This window comes from Rhipicephalus microplus, chromosome 4 (assembly GCF_043290135.1).
Source record: "Rhipicephalus microplus isolate Deutch F79 chromosome 4, USDA_Rmic, whole genome shotgun sequence".
Lineage (NCBI taxonomy): Eukaryota > Metazoa > Arthropoda > Arachnida > Ixodida > Ixodidae > Rhipicephalus > Rhipicephalus microplus.
In genome coordinates, this window is record NC_134703.1 from 45231976 (window position 1) to 45255038 (window position 23063).

Here is a 23063-nt window from a genome sequence, read left to right on the forward strand (position 1 = left end):
ATTACTCCTCACCGTAATAACAAAAGAAAAATCAATTTATTGGTGGTAAGAACATTGAACCACTTTCTGTTGCGAACACATCGACTGCAAGAAGTCTCAATAGCTTCCTCAGCGTTGCATATAATGTGTGAAACAGAGTATAGGTAGCGGCCAAATACTGTAATGAAATCGCTTACTCGGCATTTCTCTTCAGGGGGGACATGGTGCCCGATAGAGAAATATATTAGTATTAGGCTAGAGACATGATGTTTTCAGATAATATTCAGCTTTATACACTGATTAAAAATATGCAATTACATTTTCTTTACATCAATCCAAAAAAAAAGTTACAACTATTCTTATTTCATGAATTTGGGATGTGACTTGCATAAAAACTAATGCATCAAAAGAGCTAGAATTGAACCTGTATATTGCTGAATATTTAAATAGTGTAAATATGCAATTTCGTGCTAGCATCTAAATTTTACCCAATGTTATGACGTTTTTATGTCGCAGTCTCATAGCTCTGAATTTACATTCGTGATTTCTGGAAAATTTCAAAATTTTACAATGTCCTTAAATATTTTATCAAGGTTTTCTTGCACACTCCAATACCCTAGCATTCAAACAAAAAAAAATCAAGAAAATCGAATCTGTATTAGTGACACAGTGCTCATCCCAAAATTCAAAACACACAAAAATTTGTATTTGAGAAAAAACACGAAAAACTGAAAAAGTTGTGAAAATGAAAATTTCATGCATGAAAGCCACAGCACTTGTATTCACAATCACTCAGAAAGTCCCCTGTGGAGTAGTCTGAAGCAGGATTTTGCTTGGGCTTCTTCTTTGCGGCTGCCTGGAACGCCACTGAAGATGCACGTTTCATCTCCGACCCGACGGCACGGCGATAGTCTTTCTCAACCGCCCGCTGGTTACCTGTGCATGTTTGATCTAGCTGCAGTTCATGCAAAATAAGCAAACTAGATTCCTTGTTCCCTAAGTTGAAACCCATAACAACATCTGCCATGGCAGTCTAAATGGCAAACTATGACGCGTTCTTGTCCTTCGGTGAGAGGCTCCAAAAAAATGGTGGAAGTTTCGCAACAAGGGGAAGCTGAAGCCGAAAGCCTCCACTGCCATCGTGAGCATCAGCAGCAGCGTCATTAGGCAAGGCTAGGCAAAGCCTACAGTGTTATAGCAACATTATTTTGCCTCGGTTATCTGCTGTCAGTCTGCTGTTTTTTTTCCCCCCCAGAAATGAGTGGTAGTCAATTGCAGTTTATGATAGGTGTTAAAGACCCTGCAACATTTTCTGCGCATGGTCAGAAAATGTTGCTGATTGGTAGTAGAGGCTCCCGACAGCACGCGAGCTAAATATTATAACACAGCACGCGGCCTGGAATTCGCAATAAATTATCAAAGTCAGCTGAAAATTGCTTTCTGTTCTCTTGACAAATCATGTTATAAGCCCAAAAATCACATGTCAATAACCCATCTATCGGCCATTGGCGGATTTGAACATGGCGTGCTCGCTCGTTACAAAGATCTTGGGAGTCCGCTACTTGTCCACGTGTGCTCGCGTGATCGCACTGAAAAAGCCGCGCATTTGAAGAAAAAAAGGAAGTGCTCAAGGTGGCCAGGTACACGTGACGTTTTTCTATAGCCTTGCCATCCTTCCCTGTTTAGCTTCCAGCACTTTCATCGGGACGAGAGTAGAGAGAATGCACATGCACCATTAGACAAACCTTTGTAACTCTACTCGCGCTGGACGGATTTTTAAAATTTTTGCGGCATTGAATTCGTGATGCAATAAGCTCTTCCAGTGAATTCATGCTAAGGTTACTTGAAAATGTGTTTCAGGGCCCCTTTAAGAAAAAAGTTATCGAGTATGCCAAAGCACACAGCAACCTGGCGGCACAACGGGGATTTGACGCATCGGGGAAAAGCTTCCTATACTAAAAGAGCCAAAAGCAGCGCATCACATCCCGCAGCAACAACAACAACAACAAAAAAACATCGTTTCGTAGACAGATTGCAGTGCACCCCGAACTAGAAATGCTACTCTCCGAATTCGTCTGAAAGTTGCGTGCAAGGTCGCTACCGTAATAGCGGAGTGCATCCGCGGGAAAGCTCGAGATAGTGCACGACTTTGGGCTCACGAGGGTGCAATTGAAGGGATCGCCATTGTGGGTGCTCTGATTTATGAAGTGGAAGGGCTTTGCGCTGAGATGGCGTACTTCCGTCTTTCCACAAATGCTGTATCAGTAATGCATTGGATGGAATGGAGGACGATGCACTCTGGGACGTTACTAGTGATAAGTAGATGTTGTCGGACTCTAGTTCGGACGAGTCTGAGTGGCAGGATTATGTGGCATTCTGATGTTTAACTAAATAAGATTAGTATCCAAATAAGAAGAAATGTCACCACAGTGCAGCTGGTTGTGTCATGTATTTATCAAGAGAAGGGTGCGCCGCGATACTTGCGATTTTTAAAAAAAAATTTTTCGGAGATTCACAAGTTTAGAGTGACAACCTATATTCAGATCCGACCTATAAGCCGGCTTATACGGTAGCTTTGTCATAGATACAGGGCTACAAATATGTGTTCATAATGAATATTTAGATATAATTGAGTATTTTCGTGGGATGTGTGATTTTCCTTAATGAGGCTTGAGTGTATATAATATTTACTTGCAAAATTTGCACTTTTTTGCTATTTTGAAGCTCCAAAAAAGCAGTGCGATAATTATGCGGTGATTTCATGAATGCATCCGAAATAATGTGCCTAGAGTATAGTCCGAACATGTGCAGTATATACATTTAAAAACAAAATGAACTCAGTCGGAGTGCATACGAGGTGTACTTGCTTATTTAACAAAATTAGCATGCACTTAAACCAGCCAAGCCTGGTGATGTGTGGTCTAGTCGGAATCACTGGCCAACAGATCTGATTGATAATCATTATCGCAGACCGCCCTCCCAAAGCTCGCTGTTGTTGGTTCCGTAGAGCGCACTTGAAAGCCCGATTTTTTAAAGCTCTTCTCAGCAAAGCTGGGAAAAACCAGGTCCCACGACTCAGCGATACCGGAGGCCCTATAATTAAGAAAGTCTTCTTCAGTGGCAAGCAACTTGTATTAGCAAATGTTCACTCTTCCGCTTTCTCCCATACCAAACATCACATATTGAAGAACTTCATGCTAAAGTGGTTGGCAGTGCATGGTCCCCGCTTTCTTCCTCAAACTTCATAACAGTAAGCTTGAATTTCGCTGTACCGGTATATATAATTATTGAAGCCCATTGCAAAGGAACAGTAAAAATGGGACGGAGGGACGGCGATATCTAAACTTCTGAGATAAATGAAGCATGCATTACAGCATGGACACTGAGAATGAAGGGAACAGTAGGGGCCACAGGCCCTCGCATGCCTTCGATGCGAAAAATAGTTTGCGTCGTGTTACAAGCATGCATTCTCATGGTGAATGAGATAAGGAGCTGGAGGGAGGCAAACGCCCAAGCAGTGCCGCTGCCCCGTCAACGGTTTTGGTTGTTCGGGTGCAGTATTCTAGGGACCATAGTGCTGGGAAATTCTTTGGAAGAAGCAACTTCGCTCTTGCTGATCGTTTTATGTGTGACTGTGCTCCCCTACTCAAACAGGGGCATCCTTGTCGAAAGCATCCAAAGGTTTAAAATCTTTTCGTGCATATGCCGGAGAGCTAGTTTGGGCTGGTTGGAGAGCGCGAAATATACAAGTACATTTTTTTTTAGTAATGCTGGCTAAAAATTAGGGGTGCGCAAACCATTCGAGGGCATAAATTATGCAACGAAATACGGTAATACCTGAATTGAAGAGTCCTGTTAGCTACCGGACATGACTCATCTACTTCATAACTTGTAAGTGGCCTATTTTAGGAACTGGAGTTCAGCAGAAGTGAGGTCATCGTGCTACAGTGAAGCGGTATCAAACCCAAAAATGTGGGTATATCATATATTCATTATAAGCATAGAATGTTTGTTGTACATTGCTATGCACAATGGATTTAAAAAAAACGTTTCTGGTATATATGTATTGTATAACAAATTGTTATAGTACATGTGTTTGGTGCTTAGAGATATGACTGCAACATTCTCTTTACAGAAGTCACGCGCTCTGTACGAGTTTTGATGAAATGCTTTTTTTAAATGCTGCGATGAAATGCATTGATATTCTCGTTAACATTAAAGCAGTCCAATTTTCTCAGTGATATACGAAATGTGTGTGTAACGAGAAGCGTCTGGCTATTTCTCTGCCTTTTCCTTAATTTTTTTTTCCTTGCTCTCAGGCAAGAGGCTCCTGGTTTGACAGTGTCCTGAACAACATTCCAACAAAAGACGGTAATGCGTCCTATCATCTATTTTACTCATTTACTTTTCATTATTTGGTCATATAATTAATACAGCAAGTGATCTGAAGCCACAAATGTCAAGAGATGAATTACGTAGAAGTGATGAAAGGCGACAATTGTGTGATGCCATGTAATTGGTTTGAATATTCTGAGGAACATTCAGTGACGGGGCTTATTAATGAGATGCAGGGCTACTCCAGAAACTGTTGACATTTTTTTTACTCTTGAAACATAGAAAACTTGACTGTACGAATTTCGTGTTGTGACAAAGCTTTGCACTTCAAGTATTACTTCATTATAACAACTTTTGATTGTAGTATGTGTGCAACTGCAGGCAGTGATAGTGATATCCGCACTTGCTTACAACCTGAGAAAAGATGTCAGCACTGTTCACAGCCATTGCTCTCCAAATAGCACTCATTCATTTTTGTGACATTAACGACTTCTCAAGTGTGAAAGATAGCTAACTTTCCTATGTAGACCCTACGTTTTGTGTGGCTCGTTTTAGGTCAGCAACTTGAACATCGTCGTGAAATTCATCAGGGATTATTATATCAGCTAAACATAATTTTTTTACATAGTAATGACAATTACTATTCAGCTCTCTATATGCACATAGTAGTATTGAGATTAATGAAGAAAAAGTATTCAAGCAGAAACCAGCTGGCACAACTATCTTCTGCTGTTGAGGGGCCACCCACAGACCTGTGGTTATTCGCTCAACAGACTCAGAGGTCTGTGGGTGGCCTGTGGGTGGTTTTTCCTTAGGCTGCGGGCTGAGTGCAGTTCACACAGGGAGTGCTGCAGCACAAACAGATTTTGAAGATGGGCCGACGTCAAACTCTCGTTTCCCTCTCCCTTCCTTGCTTTAACCACAGCCTACACGCATCTCACGCGTGTAGTGGAGGCCTGTCGAGTGCACCTTTTTGACATTGTGACTCAGTATCGGGCCATCTTCTCTGACGACGACCCCTTGGCTGGCCTGGGAAAAGATCGCAACGAACCCGGAGCCACCATCTTCTACAGTTGGATAACCAGCCAGGTAGGCGTGGCTTGTTATTTTATGGCTGATAAACAAACTTCGAGAATGCAAGGTCGTCTTGACTTCTGGCGAGGCTCGAAACAGGACGATAAGTGCAGTATGGGTAATTGTGTTTCCAAAACATGGACTCTCGTCGACATTTCTTCCATTCAACTAACTCCATAAATCAAAGGTAACTTGCTTTTACCTGCTTCTCATTATGAAGGTATTTTGCTGGCGTTTGTTAAAAGTGTTCATTCGTATATGTTTATTACGTAACAAACAACACAAAAGTGGGGCACAGCCTTTTCTCAGTCTTGAGGAACTTGTACAGTGATAGAAACAAACAGTTCAAGATAGAGTGAGCTTGCATTGATCATCTTTGCCTTCCGTTAGGCTGGCAGTGACAGTTGTCATCATTGTCGTGTTGTTGTCAATCCACCTCATCCGAAATTACTGCAGTAAAGCATAAACAAGCTTCACTCACTGCTGCCACTGCTTGGCTGGGGATGCATGAAACCCAGGTTCACTACACTCGTTCATTAAAAACTACATTTTGACTTGAAGATGGGCACCAGCAAATGCATGCCTGGTCTGCACAATTAATAAATGGATCACTACTTAGCAGGGTTTTAGTATAGGCTAGTTTATGTTCCTTTGTATAATTGCATACAATGCAGACAACGATGAAAGGACAGAAGTCTCTTGATTATTTCTTGGAACTAGCTTATGCATGTTTCTTCGAAATAAATTATCAGTTCTAAATCAGGGCTTGTCTTTGTTGTCCACTCTGTTCATTTGGCTTTGTCTGCACTGTGTGCTAGATAACACTACATAGCGCCCTGTATAATGCATGCAGTTACGTCATCTATGTAGTAGCTATGATATTCAGTAGATGGGGAAAATACGTAAAACACCTGAGTTACTTCAACACATTATGTCGCGTGACGCTATGCTATGTCCCTCTTACTCCAATCGTTGATTTCAAATTTTATGTTAAAGTTTTTCTTTTACGACATAATCTTTATGCAAAACAATGTGACAGTTTTACGGAAAAAAAAATATATATTGTAATGCCCTGTACGAGGTATATGATATTGTGATAATGTTGTGATGGGGGGCCCTTCAGCTGCTGCCGTTGTTCACAAAGGGGGTGAGGGATCCCTCAAGTCATCATTACGGCTTTTCCCTCCGCTTCTTCTTACACTGTACTGTGACAAATCAAATAAAGCAATCAAGTCCCATCGACCATTTAGTCACACCAGTCAACACATGAACCAACCAAGTTGATTTTTGGCAATCACTTTCAGGTGAGCCGGTTCCTCAACATTGTGGAGCATGACCTGTCTTCAGAGCTGTCTGGCCGGCTGGACTCGGTTCTGTCACAGTGCATGTACTTTGGGCTCTCCTTCAGTCGCGTGGGTGCAGACTTCCGGCCACTGCTGGCACGAAAGTTCCAGCAGGCTGCTTCTTCCCGCTTCAGTTCTTCCATTACCCGTGCAACTGAAAGGTTTGCGTGCGGTTACTACAACAGTACTCACTAAATTGACCGGATCGCAAAGTGCATCGTACTTGCTCAATTATCACTCGCCTATTTTTTTTCTGACCGTATGAACGGTTATATGAAAGCAAACATCCTTCTATCAATAACCCTGCCTTCCAATCTTGGAGACTGTGTATTGCTGTACGATAGCTGTTGGAGGTGTTGTAATTGTACAGTGCCTTTCTTTAGCTGTTGTTCGAATTGCAGTACCACTGACCTCATAGTCTGAAACTCTATTTTCAAATGGGAACAGGTCATTTGGAACAAGCTTTTTTTCTCTACTGGGAAAATCTGGTGAGGGAACAATACAGTGCAGTGCATGAAGTTTGAAAATTAAAAGGGCAAAAGTTTGAAGCTATAAATCTTTGTTCATAAAGTAATTAGAGCGAACATTGAATACGAGATAATGCTCGAAGTTAAAATTGCATATTTAGTGAGAAAATGGCCACTGCAACTCAATGCAGTGTAATCTGTTGGCGATGCCACGACATTTATGTACAGAACTGAGTTTAGAAGCACTCTTCACTAGTCTTTTCATATTTACAGCATGGCAGAGAATATTGAAAAAGACAGACAAAGGGCCAGTAAACAAGAATGCCTCGGCAATTTTCTGCCGTTTTTTATTGCATTGTAACTTATTTGAAACAACTTGCCCAGTCATCAACACTAGTTCATGAGGTCAAGAAATTCATCTGGTTACAAATTTCTTCAAGCTTGAAGTGTCATCTGTCTTTGTTTTTATGTGAAAGTAGCCTAGAATGGGGAAACGATGCAGGTCTTTTTGATGAAAGCAAGTCCTCATTTGTGTGTCTGGTTTTTTTCCACGCCAGGTTTGAGGAGGTGATGCAGTCCTTCACTCTGACAACATTGCCATCTACCGCACCTGTGGAAATGCTTATGTCCACCCTCATGACGCAGGTCAGTTCATAAAGTGTCAGTTTTGTAGCATTTGTTTCTTTAAATTGAGCTCACAAGCTACTATTTCTGTCTATGCATTGTTCTAGAACCTAGTGCATGCTGCGATGCTTCTATGCTGAAAAGGGTGCTCAATTATAACATGCAAGAAAAGTTCACAGCTGCTCTTTGTGCAGTTGTTATCACGGCTACAGTTCATGGAACATGATAACCATCTCGCGGGGCAGTTCATTCCGCAGCATGACAGGAAAACTATGTCTTGAGATGGGACGAGAATAGAGACAACATGCAATGCCGTGTGCTATATTGTTTCTCAATAACCATTTCAATAACACCAGGTGGTCAAATTTAACCTAAAATCTCACATCACTAAGTACCTATAATCAGGACACAGTTCAGGCGTTTTTGTGGGGTCCTGAACTGCCTCTCCACGTAATTGTTGATAGAGCATTGAGGTTTATCGCCTCACTAATCAGTCTTTGCAAAAACAGCTTTGAATGTGTCAAGCATGAGTGAGGTTTCAGGGAGTTGTCACACACTGTTTGTTCTTTTCATTCATCCAGAGGAGCGCATGAGGAGCTACATAGTGGGTAATAAGAAAGGAGAAAGAACCTATGTCATGCACACGTCATGACTTTGAGCCCGTCTCACAACACGCAATCGCTCTTTCCAGGTGTTATTTTGGTGTGCGTTGACATTGCTACTGCATAATTTTGGTATGCCTGCTGCGGTGGTGTACCAGTTACAATGCTCGGCTGCTGACATGAAGGTCATGGGTTCACTCCCGGCCGCGGTGGTCGCATTTTGATGGAATGCTAGACTTCGGTGTACTCTGTTATGTCTGCAGGTTAAAGAATACCAGGTGATCTAAATTTCTGGAGCCTTCTATTACAGCATCCCTCTTAATCATTCGTGGTTTTTGGACCCCCCTGATGTTATTATTGTTAGCATAATTTTAGTACATCATGGAGCGTGGCGCGTGATGGCACATGATGGCAGAAAGCTCATTCGATCTAAGTGCCGCTCTTGGTTTGAGTCAACCATCTGCCAGTGGCACCAACCTTCTGTTTGATGGGGACTGTGCTGTATGATGGCCTTGCAAAAGGCATGAGTCCAGAGAACTAGAGTGCATTTGTGATCTCTTAATGCCGTGCACGCCTGTAAGATTTAGCAGAGCTGTTCGCAGCCTGTGGGTGACCCTGCTCCTAAGCTGCAGCAGACGATCACCGCGGGTTCACGCTTAGCGAGCCACAGGGCCGCTACTCTGTTTTCTCGCGTGTAGCGCACCGCTCTGCGTGCGCTCAACTAATAAGGCGTTTAGCGCGGCGCGGCAAATAGACGGTGTTCTAATGCAAAAGTACACAACACTTTATTGCCTCTGGCGGCACCCCGAGCAACAGTACAACGTCCGCTCCAGGGACGCGGGTAGCAAAGGCACCCGCACGCGGACGTTCACAAAAAGGGGAAAACCGCGAGCACGTCGCAGCTGGCAAGGCGAGCTTTGACACGCCGGTCGGGAAAAGGTCCCTCGCGGCTATGCTGCGCACTCTCACGATGGCCAATGGGCCTGGTCGCGAGTGTTAAGCAAACCTCGTATGCGTAGGCCTACGGCAAGTGCGGCTCGTTGTGGTACGACCACTTCAAGCACTAGGCACCGCTCTGGGCTTAGCGTACGCTACCGAAGCCAGCACTCAAGTAAACACGCCTGCCGAGGTGCCCAAGGCCACCCCAGGCAGGCTACAGTCCGCGAGTCCCAAAGGGGACGCGGACGAAGGAAAACACGTGCTTACCCGGCGCCGACCACGAAAAAAAGAGCGCTCCCTCGACGCGCGCGTACCGCGTGCTGTGCCCGCACCTGGCGCCATCTATTGCCATGTGGTGTTAACAGAGCAGGAAAGCAAAAGGGTGTGGCCGTGTGCCGGAATGCCCGCGAAAATAGTCGCAGGCGCGCCTCAGATCCCCACAAGCCGTAGCTGCTTTCCACTGTGTGTGCTTTTTTACCAAGCACGAATGGTGCTTCAGAGTCCTTCAAAATTCAGTTTTTACTAAGTTCAAAAAAAAGTGTTGAAAGGGGCCTTTGTTCTTTACTATGCGCAAATAGGATGACCAGAATGATGAGAGCCTGTAAAATAGCTTGCACTGATTGGCTTCAAGAGACACTAAAGAGAAAACGATCTTTCATGTATTAGTACATTACGATTCCGCAATACTGAAAACCCCACTCTTGGTGCAGAAGACACTTGGTAAGCGAGAAAACGTACAAGAAAGTGCGGATGGTGACACCACCTTTTAAATTACTGCACTAAACTCCATGAAGTCATAGATTTTGACTCGTCTGCTAGGTCGCACAAAGTTCCTAATCATTAAAAATGAAGTACATTGTCCTCTGACGGGGCCATAGATTTTACCTGTGATGTTTCAGGAAATTTCGTTTAGCTAATATCACCAAAACACGAAAACTACTCTTGTAAATGCATGATGCCAAGGGCAGAGCTTGCAGCGTGAAGTGCAAATATTAGACATTGAACTTAATTATTAACAAACTTGTAATGGATGGATGGACGAAGAACTTTATTGGGGTCCTGAAGGATTCCACCCCCGTTTTATAGGGGTAGGATAGTGGGCCGTTCCCACGTAGGGACAAGAAGGCCTAGCCTCACCGCCGCATCGTGAGCCTTTGGACAGCCTTGAGTTGTTGTATTAGAACCGGACTCGTGAGCGTTAAATGAAAGGAGTTTTCGGAAAATTCTTCATTTTTTCTTTGTAAAGAGTGGCACCTCCAGAGCATGTGGTTAAAATCACTGCAATTGTGGCAGTCCGGACAAAGTTCTCAAATATCGGAGTAATGGCTATAGGTTACGTGGCCTAGACAACTTTTTGTGTGGCAATGGAAAGGACCTATGGCCTAATTGATAGTGCTTCGTGATCTTGTTTAAGGTAGTCAAAATGTCCCTAAAGTGAAGGTTGGGGGCTAATTCTTCTGTCTGAAAAGCACAAGTCCCGGCGCGATAAGTGAAGCCTTGCGCCTTGGAGTGGGCTAGCTCGTTGACAATGGGAAGGCCCCCGACCTTCAAGCCAAGGTGAGCAGGGAACCAAATAATAGTGTGGTGGGTGAGATCCTTGTCAGCGAGAGCTCTAAAAACTTGCTTGCACACGGAACCAGAAGCGAAGGCCCTAGCAGCGGATTTAGAGTCTGTATAAGTATCAGTCCTTTGTGGATCAAGGAGAGCTAGTGCAATGGCCATCTGTTCTGCTTTGTAAGAAGAAGGGGTTCGAACCGACGCTGAGGATAAAATCTGACCCTTAGTAGCTACGGATACTACTGCAAAGTGAGCGGAAAGGTCCGTCGTACTGGGCGGCATCAACAAAGCATGAAACAGACGAGTGTTTGTGAGCTTGAGCTAAAAGAGAGGAGGCTCGAGCGACACGCCTGCCCACGTTGTACTGTGGATGGATAGTTCGTGGAAAGGGACACACTCTGATGCGAGAACGTATATAATCATCAAGTGGTGTATTTTGCACTTCGAGCGTCAGGGGGTTGACTCCAGTGTCAACCAAAATCTTTGTCCCCGCTGGTGTAATCGAAAGACTGGCAACCTGTGCCCTTTGTTGAGCGTCGGTAACTTCTTCAAGCATGTTGTGGACTCCAAGTTTTATAAGGTTCTCAGTGCTTGTGTGCATAGGAATGCCAAAAACTTTCTTGATGCTTTTCCTTATGAGGATGTTCACTTTATTGCTCTCATGGAGTTGCCACCTGTGCATAGATGCGACATAGCTTATGTGGCTCATCAAGAATGCATGGAACAGTCTGAGAAGGTTGTGCTCTCAAAGACCACCCCGACTGTTGGAAATGCGTGAGATTAGCGGATAACTCCTTCCGCATTGGAAGTCAGACGGTCGATCGTGCGGCCGTTCTGTCCATTAGCCTCGATAATTATGCCCAGAACGCGTATGAAGTCTACCCTTGGAATATGCTGCCCCGATGCTGTGTCCAGCCTTATGTCGATGTTAGCCAGTGGTTGCCAGTTTTTGGGCTTGGGTCCTTTCTCGTGGGTCGATATAAGAGAAGTTAGGACTTTGCTGGCGAGAGCTTGAGGCCATTTTTCTTTATGTAGACTTTAACACAGTCGACGGCCTCTTGAAAAGAGCTCTCCACAGAGCCCTCTGAGTCCCTGACACTCCATATGGTGATGTCTTCCGCGTAGATGGCGAACTTGATGCCTTCCTGGTTTGAGAGCTTGGCAGCAAGGCCACACATTACAATGTTAAACAGCAGTGGGGAGACGACTGAGCCCTGCGGGGTGCTGAAGGAACTGAGATCGTAGGGCTTAGGCTTGAGATCCCCTAGCTGTATAGTGGCTTTTCTATTCCTGAGGAATGATCGAGCTGGTGAACTTGTGAAAGTTGGCTCCTAAGTTGAGAGAAGAGATGGAGGCAAGTATGTGGGAGTGCAAGACATTGTAAAAGGCCTTTTCAAGATCGAGTCCAAGAATGGCTCTCATGTCTTTCGTCTCCTGATCTATGATGTAATGCTTCAGCATTTTCATGACGTCCTGAGTAGATAGGTGTGATCTAAAACCTATCATGTTGTACGGGAACAGGTTAGTCTTCTCTATGTGCTTTGATATCCCATCGATGACATTCTCAGTGACCTTGCCTATACAAGACATCAGTGAAATGGGTCGTAAGTTGCTAAGACTGGGACTGCGGCCAGGTTTAGGTATGAGAATAACCAACGCCATCTTCCAATGCTCAGGGAAAGTCCCCGTCTCCAAAATACGATTGATTTCTTTGGCGAGGTAGGTGACAGAGTCATCGTCTAAATTGCGTAGTGTCTTGTTTGTGATGCCGCCGGGCCCAGGCTGGAGTTCCCATTAAGATTGTTTAAGGTGGTCCGGACCTCTGCTTCCTGGAAAGGCTTGTCCATTTAGAAGACTGGTGATCCCGTGTAATGCGCATAGCCAGAAGGAGGCCGGGTTGTATCCAAAGGGAGGTATCTCTGTGCCAGACACTCCGTTATTTCCGTGTCTGATTTAACCTTCCTTTCTGTGTGGAGTATTTGGTCTATCAAGTGTGTCTGGTTGGATTTAGATTTGATCTCCTGCAGCAGGTGTTTGAGGAGGTTCTATTTTTTCCAACTCTCATCTGACCATCCACCGTGTTGCAAATCTCGTCCCAATGCTGTTTTTCCAGCATCTGACAGTGAGCGATTATTTCCTGGTTAAGACTTGCAATGCGTTTTCGCAGTCTTCAATTCAGACGGCGTGCTTTCCACCCAGCAAGGAGGGCGTTTTTATTCTCAAGAAGATGAGCAAGCCTGCTATCGTTTTTATTGATCGGAAGATCAGTCTGTATCGTTTTGGTGGCCGACTTGACGTCTTCGACCAGCTGAGACAGCCACTTGTCGAAATTCGGAGGGTCATTAATCTCCTCTGCGCTCTCCGCTCTGAGTTTACGGAAGAGGTCCCAATCTGTGAATTTGAAAGCTTTAGGGGGCTTTGCCTGAATTTGTAATGTCGTGCTCAAAATACAATGGTCGGTTCCCAAGTCCTCTCCCAAGTTTAACCATGATACTTCCCTTGTGGTTGCGACAAAGGTGACGTCTGGGGTAGTATTCCTAGAGCAGGAATTTCCCGTGTGGGTAGAAAACGTGCGGTCAGTGACCAAAGTCAGATTCAGATCTGATACCGCTTGCCAGAGCTTGGATCCCTTGGCAGTGGTGCGTGGGTAGCCCCAAGCATGATGGGGTGCGTTGAAATCTCCCGCTGTAACTATGTGTGCGTCCACCTTCCTAGCGATCGTAATGGCTTTTGATAACAATGAGGCGAAGTGATGGTGCCTTCCTCTTGGAGAGCTATATATGTGGAGTATGAAAATGCTATTTTTAAGGTTGCTTCTTGGTATAATTTCTAAATGTGTTCAAACTTGCTATTTGCCATGTGCTAATTGTGCTCAATATAAATGTTCTTCTTGGACACAAGCATGCAGATGCCGTGGCCATCTGGAGGTTTCGTCACGTGATGGGTGTAGCCTGACAGGCTCACTGTTTCCGTAAGCGCGTCTCCTGTAGCATAATAACATGTGGTCGACTTAGCTGGGATTTAATATTCTGCTGTAGAGCTGCCTTCTTTGATTGGAAGCCCCAGCAGTTGCACTGCCAAATTATGAAATTGTTAAGGTGTCCCACCATTTTTGGGCCCTTCAGAAGCTCTCTCCTGAGAGACGCTATGGGTTGCCACCTTCTGCACGATCCTGACCTTAGGTATTGCTTAGGCCGGATAAGCCTGGGCTGATTGTAAAGCTTTAACTTGGTCAGTCTCGATCTTTGTGACTCTGCTGTCCAATACCGCAATCGACTAAACCACCGCCCTGAGAGCATTTTTGATCTCATTCAAGGTACCCTTGACCTGTGTCCTCGTTATTGGCTGGTTGTTCTAGCGCTCTCCTTTTTGTTGGTTTTGCCCCGGGCTGGAAGTCCATGGGAACCTCATCGTGACTCGCATCCGATGCAACCTCTGTACAGGAAACTGTGTTTGAAGGAGACGGAGATGAAACCTGCAGTGATTTCCTTAAGTCGGCTGTTTCAGCCCTGAGTTGCTCGACAATGGCCCTGAGATTAGCATTTTCCCTTTGCATCTGCGCGTATATATCTGAGTGTTGCTCTGGATTGGTACCCCCCTTTACCTGTGGTTGGGAGCCCTTGATCTTGGATGCCCAGGTGTGGTGCTGATTTCCTTACTGCACACTGTTACGGACGGTAGGCACCCGTGAGTTAAAATCAGGCGAGCGCCAGCTGCTGCTCGGGCGCTCAGTCGTAGCGTGGTCGCCTGCAGCGGCTGGTAGCGAGGAGAAGTCTCCTCCACCATCTGTGAAGTTCATGTCATCGGCGTCTTGTTCCGCAAATTTTATCGTATATTGCATTCGTCACTCTCGTCTTTGTCGACAGACTATGTAGGGCACTTGAAAACGATGCTTACGCGTCTTGTCTGCCGTGGGATGTGGACCCCCACACAACTTGCATTCTGGGGTGCAGACGTGATCTTTCGAAGGAGAAGACATACCACAACCTCTACAGACCGCCTCTTCTGGAAAGAGACAAACATCGACTCGATGACCTAGCTTTCCACAGGCATAACAGACATCCGTCTGTCGACGGTACAGGGTGCAGTGAACCAAACTATTTCCACCTATGACGAACTTTGGGACATTTAGTCCGTCAAAGGGGATGATCATCGTGGTGGAATTCTTGATTCCTTTCACTTGGAGTGCAGTCGGGTTCCTTGGGTATACGATAAGTAAATAAAGTTGTTCTTGACCAATGTATCGTCAGTACCCCTGATGATACCTTTGCAGGTGTCATCGGGGGCAGCTCGGTAGGCACTAACATCAAGACTAGCGGTACAGAGAGTAATGGCGGTGATCTTGGAATATGTTCTGGCGTTCCTCTCCGCTGGGGTGCTTATAACTGCGATGTTCTGCATCATGTTCGGGCATACCACGTCTTCCGCGACTTCTTCCTCACTGAGCGCTCCAGACACTGCGAGTGACTTCGCGAACTTAATTTGTCTCACAGTGCTCATGTCCAGGCCATTTCTAGGTTTCACGATGACTCGATGGTGATCTCTTGGAAGGTGAGGAAGTCTAGAAGCAGCGATAAGGCGCTTATTCACCGCAGCTCAGGAGCGCGGGGATGACCACGCGTTGCCATGCATAGAGACGCTTGCTTGCGTCTCTGTCCTGGGGGTATGCGTTCCACGAAGTTTACATTTAGTGGTAGCCACAGACCATCCAGAATCTTGAGGATCATCAGGAGTGATATCCTCCCCATCGACAGAGACTTGCATAGATATTTCGTGCGTAGAGCGCTGAAAAACCCTTTCGAGAAGGGCCGGCGGCCACTCCGCTGTAGCCTCAGCCTAGCGTGCTCAGCTGAGCAGATGGGCAACCAGAAGAGTCTCGAAAAAGGGTCAAAAAGCTCACCCACAGTGAAATACTTAGTATCAATCTAGTCCGTGCAGTTTTATGCGTCGACTGGCACCAAAAGACTCTCACAAATTCACGAAAAACTGTGCAAAAAACATTTTTGAACGCGGAGCCTATGTTTGCACATCCACACGAGACGGCGTCCCCCTGGTGATAATATAATGAAAAAAGGTAATTTTATTAGCCTTCTAAGAGTACAATTTATCAATCTAAATCAATACATTGTTTCACTTTAGTGCCCCTTTAAATGATGAAACCAACTTGTTATGAGTACCTTATTGTCCTTCTTCACTTTCTCTTCCATTCACAGGAAAATGTGCAGCCGCCTTTCTCATTGCTTGAGTTTGAACCACTGTCCCAGTACTGCAATGCAGTCCTTGGAGCCTTCAACGAGCTCCGGCTCTGCGCCTGCCTGTCCCTGGCTCGAGAGACAACAGCGGCATTAGATGCCTCGTTGAGAACTGTTGTCAGAATTATTGTTGACTACCACACGTGAGAAAATGACACCTTTTTGTGCATTTTATTGAAATAGTGTCTATTTTTTATATGCGAAGCAGCTTAGCGTCAAGCTCAATCCGGTGTGCGGCGTGATCACCCTTACTGTGCATGTGCGTCCGCTCCTCCTCTCTCGCCTCGTAATGCTGAAACAGGGAGCATCTGCTAACCTAGGTTTGCTCCCACCACTTTCCCTTCTAGTCATGCTTTCCTGCGGCGTTCACACACTTATTGCACATGCACATCCCCTCCTCCTCTCTCCCCTCTCTCGCCTCGCAATGCCTAAGAAGGAAGCGTATGCTAATCTAGGCTCGCTTCTCCCTCTCTCCCTTCTAAGCATGCTTCCCCGCGACATTTACACCCTCATTGCACATGGGTGTGCCCTCCTCCTCTCCTAAGCTCCCCCTCTCTCGCCGCGCAATGCCAAGGCATGGAGCGCGTCTGCTAACCTAGGCTCGCTTCCCCCTCTCTTTCTTCTAGGCATGCTTCCCTGTGGTGTTTACATACCCAATGCGCATTCATCAATTCAGTTTCTTTTTCATTCAGCGATACTGAATGAAAAGAAACTGAATTGATAGTTAGCATTTGTTATTACACTGCATCTGTTAAAGTTTTCATTGTCTTATATCTTTTTGTATGATGCCGTTTTGGCTCATGGGCATTGATCATGAGGGGCTGAAAAGAGTATATAATCCGTTTTCTTGTTGAATAAAAATCAGTTAGTCTGCGCTGGTCCCTGTGTTCTTATCGTCTCTGTCATCGTGTGTGTGTGCGCGCTAAAGCTTCAGTATGTATGTAACTTTGTTCATATGTACCTAGTGTGAACAGCGCAGGCAAGGTGCTTATCTAGATAGATCATGCAGTTGTTCCCATCTGTGGCTATTTTTTCTTCTGAGGGTGCCACCGCAGCTACTCTGCACTTCTCATGATTATCGGTGTAGGTAATGCTGCATCTGTGCCGAAGTTGCATTCATTGGTGAACCTATCTTCACTCTTTACACATACACACTTGCAGAATAACACACAAAGTGGGAAGATGTTTTGCTTCAAAGCACGGTGTCAGTCATGCCTCGAAACTCAGCAAAAGTACTAATTGTCAGCACCCACTAAAAGGCCTTGTAACCTTTATTGTGTAACCAGTCAGCCAAAGCATTAGTCTCGAATGAGCTGCCGCAGAGGCATAGTGTGGCCTTACCACTTGGCATCTGGAGTTTCGATGAAGTTCACAAAATATTTATTGTGAGTTTGGACCATAAAATATAGTCTCAACGTAATATTCAAGGGAAAGGAAAGTGCCGGTAAGTGCTAGATGTTTTGTTTGGAGTTAGAATATAACGTACCTATGTGCTGCACTTGTTGTTACATAGCTCACCCTGTGGAAAGTTATGCGCCGGCTAAGTTTTGTAATAATAATAGTAATAATAATAATTTTTATTGCTCATTTACAAGAAAGTAGTACAGATATCAGGCCTGCCAAAGCCGCACAGTGCTTTGGTGGCAATGCCTGGCTGCAACAAATACAACAATCCTTGAATTATACACATGCTTATACAGTTGGGCACACACATAACAGCTCCACTTAAAACGAACGATACATGATTGACCGTGGAAATATGCATTATTTCAATGGTACAAGATTGCATTTAAAACGAACATCTCCTAGCGCCGCCAATCGGTTACGGGGAACGGAGTCAGTGCTTTGGTGACTTTCCGGGACACCCCTTTCGACCACCGATAACTATTGGCAAGGTGCCCATAGCCATAGATTCTTATTGTTCAATGCCGACCCTGTCTACGCAGCCCTCTAGTCACTTTCTCTGACCGTTTTTTATTACACACCCCTCCTTGTCACCCCCCCCTCCATGCTACTCAGAGCATCCCGCATCTCCAGACGAGGGCTGTGCTTTCACACAGTTGCCACTGATCTTTCGAAGACTGGTCGGTCCACAAATCTCCCCTCAGTTTTTGATCGCTAGTCTTTGTACACTATCATTGGTGTCGCAGGCCTAGAGTGACCAGACCATTTGCCAACACCGTCGGCTGCCGACTGTTCCCGAGTGTCTGTGTTTGTGCCTTGTCTGGATCGGTGTCGTATCGTCTTAGTGCACGCACTTGCGCTATCCCACCAAGTTTAATAATTTGTGATTCATTCCGTGTTTAGGTTCTGTTCTCGCTTGCTTCGCACTCCGCTCAGCATGCTCTCCGCACGCGTGTGAAAGAGTAGAAGCGGCAGTTAGATGGGAAACGAACCGCAAATAATGAAGTCGGTGAGGACGTGCAAGCCTGCCTGCGCTACGGTGCTATTCGGTCACCCCTGTGCGCGCAGGCCACTCTCTCAAGTTTTCCTATGTGTGAGTTGCTTGTTTTGTGGACCTTTCTCGCAACCTACCCAACCTGCCCTCTTTCTGCGTGTTTTAGTTTTGAAGGTCATCTTCCCACTGTATGCCCTCTTTTCACTCTATCACAACTCCTTTGCTTGTCTCTTGCAAGTCTACTCTCTTCTTTTCATTGCAACTTTTTTCCCATCTCCATCACTCTGCAATGCCAGTCATGCTAGCTCGAATTCAGAAGTTTCCTTTTTTGACTAGAAACAGGCCCATAGCAGTGTCACGTGTCCTAGCTTGTATGTCTTGCTCGCTGTTGGTGTAGGTGTGTGGTCAGGATGGTGGACAGGAGGCCTTCCACACGTTTTCCTGCCACTAAAACACAACATCGAAAGTGCAGCTCATTGGCTTGGGTGTAGTTTGTGCGTTTAAGGTTCGGATGCCACGTTGTGTAGCACTTGCTCATAGCTGTTGACCGCCCGGCAGCCAACTTGCCTTTCGGATGGCCTTGTGTTCATGTGTGGAAATGGTGAAGGCTTTGTGAGCAGAAGTAACAGCTACATGTGTGCGAAACTGTTTCTGCAAGGCCAACTTTATCGACATCGGACTCGATGCCGAGCCTGAAGTTTCCAAACAGGAGCACTCCGGCGGCGACTTGGGGCAGGGCGTTGTCGACTCCGATATCAGAAAGCGAGGCATTTTCTGGGATGATTTAATTAAGGCCAACACTTGAACCAACACATGATGATGCCAACACTTGGAACCGTGCGCAAATGAGGGCATTGTGAATAAAGTGTGCGTCAAGAGTGATTTGGAGGAATCAGATGATGACGACGACAAAGCTTTGGAACCAGTGCCCACAAGCGTGCCTGTAGCAAGTGGCTACATTAAAGGGACACTAAAGTCAAATAACAGTTTACGTCAGAATGAAAGCTCGATGTAATGCAACATCTAAAACTACAATATTATCAACAACAGTGCCCTACTTACCAAAAAATTAAAATAAATGCACTAGAGCACAAGTGCCACAGTAGAAAATTTCCAAAAAGATCCTGATGACTTCAGAAGAACTGCCTACAATTAATCACTAGTAATAGATCTAACTGCACTAAATGAAGAATGTTCCGTACATCAAGAGATGCAATAAAATGCTGCTTGTTTGTTTCTGCTTGATTCATCGAAAAAAGAACACCCAGACGTTACTATGGGGAATGGCGTGAGTGGTTCAAAAATTCAATTTCCGCGTGGTTACACGGGACAGGTGGTGCCATCTAGCGGGGCGCAGTTGAAACAAAAAACATCTGCAATCTCAAAGCCAATAGCGGGAAATTGATCAATGGCCATTGTTGCTGCTGTGGCTCCCGCTGCTTTCGGTCAGCTGCTACTAACGCAGTAAAGCCGGGCAACGTTGTGCGCGGCAACAGTGACCTGAATCAGTCCAGTCGGTCCACCTCTTGAGGCGGGTAATTTGAAGGGCACTAACCCGATTGGAACCACTAAAATGTGATTTTATTTCAAAATAGGCCTTTCTTTGGCATAAAAGTAACACTATGAGGTTTCTGGACCGCTATTTCAACAATCAACGTCGACTTCATAGTTGCCTTTAGTGTTGCTTTAAAGCTTGTATATGCCAAGGGCGAAGAGCACGGGCTGCCGCTTTAGGTGAGCTCGAGACAACCCTATCGCCTTTGCTCTTCAAAACATGTGCGTTACGAACTTTTCTGCAAAAAAATTTTGCGTTTTTACATGCAACTGTTTTAAAGCTGCGTTTAATTTACTATGACATTGCGAAATAGTGAACGGATGCCACATCACGCTCAGGTTCTTTATAAGCGGGCACGACTATAATGAAATACAATAAAATAAAAACGGAACAAGAAAGAGAGCCGCCGCTTTGCTTTTGATGATACCTTGATGAAGACTATGACAAACAGCTTAACTTTCTTGGATGAATACAAATAGAAAAATGAAACATGTTATTTGTATGCTAAGCATGATCTATGCAGCAACTTTTCTGAAAAAATTTGTACAAAAAGGTGCAGCTATTTGCACAACTGAGTAGCATGCTTCACATTTTGCATTTTATAATATGACATGTAAGAAGTTTTGTAGTAACAGTAAACCTCTTTTTGTTATATTTTGTTCCACATCTTTTTTTTTTTTTTTTTCAATTCAGGGCAGAAGAACCCACGCTGACAGAGAAAGAGACTGAGACGCTGTCTCGCTTCTGTGGTTCCTTTGCCAACGAGTTGGTGCCATTTATAAACACCTGTCTGTCATTGCTGTTCCCTGCCGCAGAAATTGGCAAGTTATTAGGAGTGCCAGCTACCTATGTTGCCAAACTGGTCAGTTGCATCCTTTGATTCACTTTAATGTTTCACCATTTGTGCCAGGCCTTTTAGACCTTTCAAACATCAACACGCAAATGCTTAGTTTACAGTACTGTCACTCACGCAACTTGACCATGTTCTGTTGTTCATTGTATGATAGCATGGATGTATTGCAACTATCAAAGCAGATTTTTTCGTTATGTGAATATTGTAAAGACCTTGAGTCGTGGCTGTCATGTCCGTTAGAATGATCTTTGTGTAATTGATGGACGTTAGGGACGCAGCTAAAGGCAAAACCGGCCTTTATTTTCATGTTGCTGTTAATAGATATGACCTTTCATTTATGACAAAAAAAAATAATGCGAGTAGGCACTCATCTCTTATCACTAAAAGTAGCTGTGCTTAGCTCTCTTTCTCTGACCAAAGGAGTGTTCTTTTTTTAGTTTGTTAAGCGGCATCTTAAAGTTTAAGCTTTGCTTCCTCTACTGGCTCGAAAGATGTCCACAGTAGAGGAGCTTAGTATGTAGGGCATTGCAAAATCAGATCAGACTCTGCTGTACATTCATTTCCCTGAATTTTATGCCTGTGCATTGGATTTGTTCACTTGTACAGTCAAGCTCGACTATATATCAAACTTGGGTAAATCGATTGTCCACTGCCATGGTGTAGCAATAATGGTGTTTGGATGCTGAGCCGAAGGTTGCAGGTTTGATCCTGGGCACCATGGTCGCATTTTGATGGAGGCTAAAGGCTTTGTACTGTGCGATGTGAGTGCACGGTAAAGAACAGTGGACGTTTGAAATTTTCGAACTCCTCCATTATGACGTCTCTTATAATCATACCTTGGTTTTGGTACATGAAACCACAGATATTATATCATCGGATAAATCGAATAATCCTTTACATCAAACTATTTTCGAACATTGCAATACTTTCATGTCAGTGCATAGGAAAGTTTAGTGCTACATCGAACGAAAACAGTCAAAACACTTGATATAACAGTAGCAACGTGACAGCATCCGACGTAGACGTGCCATCGTCGCAGGTTAAATGAGCAGACGACACTTACAGGAGGAAGCCAGCTAGAAGTCTACGAACATTCTAGGCTTCTCGCGCCATGAGCCACCAACACTCGTAATTTTTTTTCTCCAGCCGGCTTGTAGGGGCTGCCACTAGTGCTACCCTACAAGGGCTCCCCGCCTAGCGTGTTACGCGATAAAAACATATGGATGGAAAGAGGTAACACGAACATGTAAACACTATGCACATGTGCGGTAGTTCCTAAAGTGTCCACTGCGAAGTCCGAATGTCGTCAGGCTAGAATGCGTACAGAGGAGTCTGACAGTTTTGGTGGGCGTCACTGGGAACCACGCAGCGGGTGAGGACCACGATGATTGTGCGTCACTAGGAGCAGCGACCAAGGCAGAGAAGACTGTTGAAGAATGTGGCGGTGAAATTGGTTCAAACCCCAAGGTCGACACCGCATTAAGCATGGTGTGTTGCAGCTGCTTGAGTGACCACAATGGTGTGTTTGTGAACAGCGCAACGCATGTTCTGGACAGACCATGGGTCGTGCACTGCGCATAGACGTGATGCTGCCTATCCTGCCTTCACAAGAAGGTGGGCATAATACGGAACGGCTGTCCGCGACACCGGAGGGTACCTGCTTTGTGGATAGGTGACAAGGCTTGTGGCCTGGTTTCTCAGAAAGGTGAGAGGAAATCCTCCCATGCTGGTCTGGAAAACCCTGGCTGCCCCTTGAGGTGTAGGAAACTCGAGGTCCACCTGAGAGCCTACGAGCGTTTCAGCAGCTGGCACCAGTGTGTTGGGAAAACTGATAGCATGCAGCGCGACAATGGGCTCTGGCGCCATGGTGGGCATGGAGTCCTAGGCTTCCACACGTGTTGGGACAGGCATAGAGTCTGCAGGCAGGTCAGCTGGCCAGGCTGAGGTCACCGAATCGCCTGGGGCAGACAGTGCAGCTGAATATGTTTCTGCTGTGAATCCGCCTGTGCCCGGAGCAGTGGCTAGCATCGAATCCGTGATTGAGAGAGGTGGCATATCCGGCATGCCGGAGGCAACAGCCATGGA

General features: G+C 45.2%; 1 protein-coding gene across 2 annotated transcripts in view; it reads left to right on the forward strand.

The window, feature by feature from the left end:
• Cog8 (conserved oligomeric Golgi complex subunit 8) overlaps positions 1-23063 on the forward strand; it is a 38181-nt gene that overhangs the window by 11753 nt on the left and 3365 nt on the right. For both annotated transcript variants that reach the window (XM_075892682.1, XM_037422853.2), the window contains exons 7-12: positions 4299-4350; positions 5240-5403; positions 6693-6892; positions 7756-7843; positions 16134-16315; positions 20819-20987. In XM_075892682.1, coding sequence (XP_075748797.1) covers positions 4299-4350; positions 5240-5403; positions 6693-6892; positions 7756-7843; positions 16134-16315; positions 20819-20987 — 855 coding nt within the window. The remainder of the gene's footprint in view (positions 1-4298; positions 4351-5239; positions 5404-6692; positions 6893-7755; positions 7844-16133; positions 16316-20818; positions 20988-23063) is intronic.